This window comes from Microtus ochrogaster, chromosome 19, assembly GCF_000317375.1.
Source record: "Microtus ochrogaster isolate Prairie Vole_2 chromosome 19, MicOch1.0, whole genome shotgun sequence".
Lineage (NCBI taxonomy): Eukaryota > Metazoa > Chordata > Mammalia > Rodentia > Cricetidae > Microtus > Microtus ochrogaster.
In genome coordinates this window covers 48,825,885-48,833,996 of record NC_022021.1, presented here as the reverse complement: position 1 = coordinate 48,833,996, position 8,112 = coordinate 48,825,885, and the positions used below count along the sequence as shown (strand labels likewise).

At 49.8% G+C, this 8,112-nt stretch overlaps 1 protein-coding gene across 2 annotated transcripts in view; it reads left to right on the top strand.

The window, feature by feature from the left end:
• Srd5a1 (steroid 5 alpha-reductase 1) overlaps positions 1-6,845 on the top strand; it is a 40,724-nt gene extending 33,879 nt beyond the window's left edge. For both annotated transcript variants that reach the window (XM_013349736.2, XM_005356694.2), the window contains 2 exons: positions 716-866; positions 6,484-6,845. In XM_013349736.2, the coding sequence (XP_013205190.1) occupies positions 716-866; positions 6,484-6,550 (218 nt within the window). In that variant the 3' untranslated portion in view covers positions 6,551-6,845. The remainder of the gene's footprint in view (positions 1-715; positions 867-6,483) is intronic.
• The last annotated feature ends 1,267 nt before the right edge of the window (positions 6,846-8,112 follow it).

Sequence of the window (8,112 nt, the reverse complement as noted above, 5' to 3'; positions counted from 1 at the left end):
CTCTCTCTCTCTCTCTCTCTCTCTCTCTCTCTCTCTCTCTCTGCCAGGCTCTCTGCTCATCCTCCTCTGCCTCTCAGAGTCTCCTGTCGGTCTCCCAGACCTGACCCCTTCCGAAAACCGCCATCTCCCTAATGTCTGCTGCTTGCCAAATCTGCTTGTAAGATTTACTACAGAAAAAGGCTGTTTCCAAATCCTGCTGGTGGAGGACAGGTACCTTGAGTGACCTTTTTAGCAAAACCTGTTTCTCAACCAGACTCCCGCTGTGATCAGATCAGAAGGCGTTTAGTGACCTCTGCCTCCCTGTGCCTTGGCAGCTTCCCTGCCTAACCTTCCCATTTCTTTCTTCTTTCCTCTTCCCACTCCTTCCCCGGCTGGCCAGCCTAACCCTGGAGCCGCCATTCCTTTCCACAGGGTTCTCTAGCTCAGACCCTGACTCCAGCGATGTCCATGGAAAGCTAACCACTCCCCCCGCCCCTTCCTCACATACCCTGTGTAGGAGGTAACCTTTCGCTGATCCGCCTCCCCACAAAAAAGGCCTGTACTGTCTTTAGTCCTTTGTCCCTCTGTCTGTCATTCCATCTCATTAACCTTTCGGTTAACGTTCTTCCAGAGCTTTCTCCAGCAACTGAACGTGTGCTCTACAGATGGCTCCCAGGATCACCCGAGTGTCCTGCTAGGTGCTGTTTGTCACCACCTTTTCTCTCTTTTCTCCTAGGAGGCCTGTTCGAATATGTCACTGCAGCCAACTACCTTGGGGAGATTGTGGAGTGGTGTGGCTTTGCACTGGCCAGCTGGTCCCCCTCGGGCGGAGCGTTTGCTCTGTTCACGATCAGTACGCTGCTCAGCAGGGCAAGGCAGCATCACCAGTAAGTTTGACACCATGTCTTCGCGATCCCAGTTTGTTCTTGGACTTGAGCGTAGCCGTTTCCAGGCCTGACTTCCATGGTAATAGTGAACCGCTAGCCCCGCTGCTTGAAGGAGAGAGCTAAGGGAGCAGACCTGCGGCTTTGGGGTCCTCCCTTGTGCCAGCAGGCCAGTGTCTTCCCATGAAGCGGGAGTGACAGAAGTCAGAGAGTCAGAGGCCACCATGGCTTTGTCGCCGTTCTGTCGCTGAGAAGCAATATCACTATCAAGGCGACACTTAGGAAAGAAAGCATTTAACTGGGAACTTGCTTACAGTTTCGGAGGTTCAATCCGTTATCGCCCTGGTCGGCTTGCAGGCAGGCACTGGAGGAGTAGCTGAGAGCCACTTCCTGCTCTGTTGACTAGGGAAGGATGACTGGACTTGACCAGGGCTTTGGAAACCTCAAAGCCACACCTTATAATCCTTTCAAATACTGCTACTCCCTGGCGACTAAGCATTCAAGTGTCTGAGCCTGTGGGGGACAATTCTTATGCAAACTCCCATACCCTGAAAACCCCCAGAGCTGCAGAGAAAGGCAGAGGTATAAAAGTACTCGGCAAAGGTTTATAAAAAGGAATTACATTGTCAAGTGGCCAAAAACCAAGTCAAGGTAAAGAGGAGACTGCTCCTTGTTGATGGATTGCCAAATCCATTGATCTGACTGCAGAGAGAAGAACACCATTTATCCTTTGTCCTATTGGGATGAGAGAAACCTAGGCTGGGCATCTGTTAAAAAGATTCTAGCAGCCAGGCAGTGGTGGCGCACGCCTTTAATCCCAGCGCTCGGGAGGCAGAGGCGGGCAGATCTCTGTGAGTTCGAGGCCAGCCTGCTCTACAAGAGCTAGTTCCCAGACAGGCTCCAAAACTACAGAGAAACCCTGTCTTGGGAAAAAAAAATAGATTCTAGCTTAGGTATTTTATGGGGCTTCCCCTTTCTCCTCGTGCTAGTTTATGAACCTACCCCATGCCTTCCTGTCCTTTCACATCACACTGCATTCTGCAGACAAGTGGCGTCCGCTTTCCTAGTCTACTTAAGTCCCTTTAACCCTCCTGACCTCCCCATCTCAGGGAAACAGGGCAGTGGCTGCTGTGGCGTCTTCCCGCTAAGAAGGGGCAGAGTCTACCAGCTGTGCAGCTGTAGAAGAGAAAGAACTCTGAGGAGGCGACTCCTGGGCTGGTCCTGGTGGCTTTGGTGGAATTTTGGCAGGCAGTGTATCTCGAGCTCTTTCTGCAGAGCCATCTGTAGAAGCAAAGGGCCAGATGGCACAGAGAGAATAATGCTAGAGGCCACCTTAGTGTAACCCAGACTAGGCCGGCCATTGCCCAAGATGTCCCACAGCCAAGGCTGGTCTTGAGAATGATGAACCGCATCTCTTTTCAGGCATGTTGGTAGCTATTGGTGTGGCTAGAACCACAGTGAGCGATGTCTCCCAGAGACATCTACTATTTGATTATTAGGTTAAAATAATAGTGGACCTATCGCTCTTGGCTTCACATAGGTGCTGCAATGTTGAATTGAGCCCAATGTCCAGGGAGTATTTTTCCCTAAAACCCCAAGGAATGCAGGCCAGTCACAGCCACCCCAAGCTGTCCCTTCCTGCTGGGTGTTTAGGACCAAACCTGTAGCCAGAACTGGCCACTCCTATCTTTTAGTACCAAGGCTACTTAAGAGTCTGGTTTCAGCAGAGCCCCTGCCCCTTTCCTTAATCACTGACTGCAGAGTTGAAACAAAAGGCCTTCCTTCACTGTGGCTTCCCTCAGAAGCATGCAGGAGAGGTCTCCTCTGAATGTCCCTTCTCTTTGTAGACCAGACACTGGCTAGAGCTTGCTGGGTGGGGTCACCAGGTCACTCCCCACAATGACAGGACTTTCTGAGAGAAGCCGTGGTTCCCCAGGACCTAAAGTCTCTCTGGCTACATTACCGTAGCCTCCAAGCATGCTTACTGAACACCCTGCCATCTGCATATCGAACTTTGACCTTTGCATAGCTCATTGTCCTACGAGTGTTACTATTGGTATGATGAAACACATGAGCAAAGCAATCTGGCCAGGAATTCTTGAAAACAGTTTGTCCATCGAAAGCAAGCTGGGGGAGGGGAGATCACGAGACCTTGGGTCAGCTTTTGCCTACTTGAATTCCCTTGTCCACGGGAATGGGGACGTCCAGTCTGTCAGCAGGGAGCTACTTGGACAGTCTCATCTGTCCCCAGGAGAAGTCAGGTTACATAACAGGATTTCCACACCTTACCCATGCGTGCCTGGGTGCTCTGTCTACCCAGCTTCCTCCTTTAGTAAACCACACCAGCCTGAGGTCAGCCAGGAGCCACATCTGCTGCGTCTATTCAGCAGCTGCTCTAGACGGGGTTCATTCACCTGTGTTCACAGAGTCAGAGCAAGGGTCAGGAGGAGGAAGAGAGGCGCCCATTCATTAGCGCAGAAACATACTAGGAGAGCCAGGGAACCAAGATTTAGCTGTCTCGTTTTGAGACCCATCCACCTGCCAACTCAGAAACATTTCTCGTCATTCTAATTCTAAGAGGGAAGAACCAGGGCACAGTTAAAACCAATCACAGCCAAACAAAATGTCCACTAGTATAAATAGCTCATTACCCGATAACTGGAATTCACTCAGAGTCTCCTGGGCTCTAAAGGGTGCACACAGCTTTGCTAATACAGCCCAACTCTGCCCTGCACAGCACACATGGCTTCTCTCATTGACTCCGGCCAACTTTGCTAACACAGCTGCTGCTGTCCTGGTGGCCATCCGCAGTCCTGATGCTTTCTGTAGCTTTCTGCAGCTTTCTGCCACCACAGCAGGACCATGTGGGAGACCCTGCACAGGACCAGTGTGGGGCTACCAGTGTGACTTTCAGCTTTGACCTCCTTGGGACCACAGTCTCTGTGTGCTGACGCACTCACAGGTGATGGACCTCAATGACACTTGGATTCTGTGCCAGCACTTTTCTCGAACAAAACAGGGACCAAGAAAGTCCCTCCCGACATTTGAATATGAAACACACAGAAACGGGAAATAAATAATTCAGATTTCCATATGAAAGCCTTACTAGTGTTTTCAAGGAATTCTTTGTGTTGCCAGGGACGTCAGGGTCCCTTCTCAATCTCATCAATAAAAATTGTCAAGTGCATTGGGAGGAGGCTGGAAGACAGTTTTATTAGGGCAGGCAAACTGTGCATCGTGGCAGCCTACTGGGGGGTGAGGAGGACACAGAGGAGAGGAAGAGAGACCAAGATGCAATGGGAGGCGGTGAGCAGCTTACATGGAAAGCACAGGGTGCCCGAGAACACAGGCATAGGCTTTGACCAGCATCAAGAAGGAAGAAAAGGAAGAGAAAGAGAGTTACCCTTTTAAGCTCTGGAAGCGGGCACACTTGGCAAAACCGTGCACTGGTGGCACTGAGGGCTGGCTTCTCAGAGTGGAGAGTATATTGTCTCAGGAAGGGTTAATCATTTCTCCTGTCCCTTTAACATGGCTTTAGGCAAATGTGACTTCCTGAGGGTCGTTGGCCAGGTGACTCACAGGCCTGACTGGATGAACTGCGTCAATAGTATGAACTGTTCCACGCAGCGCAGTGCAGCGGAGTAGATCAGAATGTAAGGCCCCACCCAAGGCCAGCCGCAGATTCCGATCCCTTGACTAACAGTCACTTTCTCAAAGGCCCTCTCAGCAGAGCCCCGATAACCTCAGGGGCCTCCAGAGCTTCTGTAACATTTTCCCCCTTAAGAATAAGGAGCTTAAAATCACTTCTGTCCTGCCTCACTTACTCCAGGCAGGGTGCTCATCTAGGAGGAGCGAAGAAACCAGAGCGCCCCCTGCTGGCCAGAGAACTGAAGCCATTTCTTGCTTCTGACCTTGAAGGAAGGGCCTTTGCAGCCCCCACCCCTAAACTGCTTAGCCAGTTCCTATCCAGGTCCTCATCATTTATGGAGTGTAGCACGAATAATAAAAACTCAGAGACAAATATGGGGTTCAAACTGAGGACCAGAAAAGCAAAACAGCCAGCTGCTAGAGAAGTCTTACTCTGCCAAAGCTGGACGACCACAGACTGAGTCCCAAGCCTCTGTCTCCTCCCGTGCTATATGACTTCTGAGCTGAAGATGCTTTTGTTGAAATTGATGTCAGTGTGGGGTGATTTTGAGTCCTAAGGAGTAACTCAGTTTTGTGACAGGATATTCATATATTTGTTGGCCTTAAAAGCTGAGGACAAAATAATTATCCCTTTGCACAATCTTGTCATGTTACCTTGGCTGGTTTGAAATTAAAAATCCTATTGCCTCAGCCTCTCACGTAGCTCAGGGTATAGGCATGTTGTCATAGGAATATATATATATATATATATATATATATATATATATATATATGTGGCCAAAGTTATACAGTGTCCTCCAGCAGGATCCCGAACCGTATAACCAGTGTATACGCTCATCTTTACTGACTTGTGCTTTCATGGTTGCTCTGCCCTTGCCCTCCTGAGACCACTGTCATCTTCAGTAGGCAGAAGAATCAGCGTCTATCAACGTGGGGCGTCCCGTACAGGTATCCCCAGGGCATCTTAAGAAGGAGCTGTGATGAGTGGGTACCTTTTCTGCGCTGGTGACTATTGACAAATTCTGGGAAAGACTCCTGTCACGGGGTCCCATGCAGAGAGGTGGCAGGGGATGCAGAGGCCCCGGCAAGCTTCTTGTCCTCGTTGCTTTGCTTGCACAGCAGATGACAGCGACTGGCAGTTGGCCCCACGGGTTGTCATTTCTGTAGCTCTGGACTGCAGTTAGATACACACAGCGCCCTTCACGGCCTCCCCTTCTGCTCAGTGTCTTTCTGCTACACGAGTAAATGATTGCTTCCCTTAACATCGTCCGTGCCTAGGGAAGCTTCTTTTTACTGACTCTTCCTAAATCCTGTAAAGAAAATAAAAAGACTTTTTGGAGATGAGGTCTCATGCACTGATGCCCAGGCCACCCTCCAGCCCAGCCTCTCAAGGCGCTGCCACTGTAGATACGCGGCATAGCTAGGGGCCTTCGTGTCCGTTCTGATTCTGCCTGTTTCGTCATCAGCCTCCCCAGCTGGCTGCCTGTACTCGTGCACTGAAAATACTTGCTTCAAGTGAAGAGCCGAATTGCCGACATCACCCATTGTATGTTTAGTTCGCATGAGTGTCCCTTCCCAGAAAGGTGAATTATGCAAGACACTTCTGAGACACATTTGGCACTTAAAATTATTTACGGTGTGGATAAATGGCAAGTCCTTATTGCTTAAAAAAAAAATCAAAAACAGAAAACAACAACTTAGGGCTGACAAGATGGCCCCTGGTAGGCTAAGGTGTTTGCCATCAACCCTGAGAATGTGAGTTCAATCTCTGGCACCTATGCGATAGAAAGACAGAACTGATAACTCAGAAAGTTGTCTTCTGACTACTGTGTGTATACATAACAGACACAAACTTTTAAAATGTAAAAAAACACCTAGGTATTTGTTCTGTAATCACTTTCATTACCATCTTTGAAAATGCTTAAATGACAAGATGAATTGGTTTTCTAAACGCTTTTTTCTCTCATTTTAGGTGGTACCATGAGAAGTTTGAAGATTACCCCAAATCGAGAAAAATTCTAATTCCATTTGTGTATTAATGTGATGTCAGCGACATCATCCTTGAAGAGCTTCTTCCTGGCGGCGACGTCTCTCTGGGCAATTATCAATGAACTGTTTTCCTTAATTCTGCAGCACCACTGTTTTCAGGAAGGGCTATGGGGGTTTCCATCCCCTGGTAAAGGAGTAAGCCAATCATAAAGTAATCCCACTGTGTGCTGTGCTGTTAGGGACGGTGCTGCCTGCCAGACCAGGATTGGGGAGCACTGGGCCATTGCAGCTGTCTCTGCCTTCAAATGTGCCTCTTTGCCGTTTTGGTTTTGTTTCTTTGTTTATATCTAGATTTTTGTTTGTTTGTTTTGCTTTAGGTTTTTTTTTTTTTTTAAGACAGGATTTCACTGTGTAACCCTGACTGTCCTGGAACTCACTCTGTAGACCAGGCTGGCCTCCAACTCACAGAGATCCGCTTGCCCCTGCCTCCTGAGTGCTGGGATTAAAGATGTGTGCCCCCACCACCCATTGTTTGTGCATTTTTGAGGCCAAGTCTCACTGTGTAGACCAGGCTGTCCCTACACTCACAGAGTGATGAGAAGCCGCTCGCGTAAAGGTGTTCACCTCCGCCACCCCATTGCCACCAAACCTGGCAGTGCCTCTGGGTTCTGTGCGGCAGAAGTGGAAGAAGAAACTACTGATTCCACCACCTCTTACAACCAACCAACCTTGCAAGGAATGCACACAGGTCATCAGGAGTCTCCCGCCTCCTCCGTGGATGTGTGTTCTGCCTGTTCAGCCCAGGCCGGAGAGGCCTGGGGCTGCGGGAGTAGTTGCAGCCAGGGAGAGATCCCAGTCCACTGGCTGGCCTTCACTGCAGCTGCTCCGCTAGACCCCGAGACTGGGGAAAGGCCTCTTTCACTCTTATAAACATGCTACAGTAGCACCACTCACTCACTAGCCCTGCTTGGGTCTTCCTTAGGTCTAGGCGGAACTAGAAGTCCTTAAGGCACTTAAAAAAATATCTTTATTATTATAAAACAAAACCTCAAAACAGAATTCCTTATTTTGAATGCCCCCAAAGAGCAATCATGGCCCATGCCAGAAACGCCAGCACTCGGGATGCGTGCCTGAAAAATAAATAAATAATTGCCAATACCGATGCCAGTTGGCTACCCCTCCAAGGAAGTGGCTGCAGGTAATAAAAGACACCGTCCACCCAAACACCAGCTTGGGAGAGTGGTCCCCAGCCGGGACCCTAACCCCACAGTGGCTCTTTGCAGTCTATGAGCCACTGGTGAAGAGACATCCCCATTAAACAGACCATTACCCTGGGGCAGTGCACTCCCTGCTGCCCGTCGTCATCAGAGGAAGTAATGGGACAGTGTGCCCTCTGATCCACAGAACATGCTGCATTGGGACCTCCCAGCGACCTGATGGTGTGCACAGAGCCCCCACCCGCCTTTCCTGTGTGCGGCACCTACTTTCCCTGCCCCCACCACCTGCCTTCCTCGGGTCCACCTCCTGGTGCCCACCTACCTGCCTGCCCTGTGGCCTTCCTAGCAGGGCTTCCTCTTACACACAAACCAATCTCTGTGGGTCTGGTGTGCAG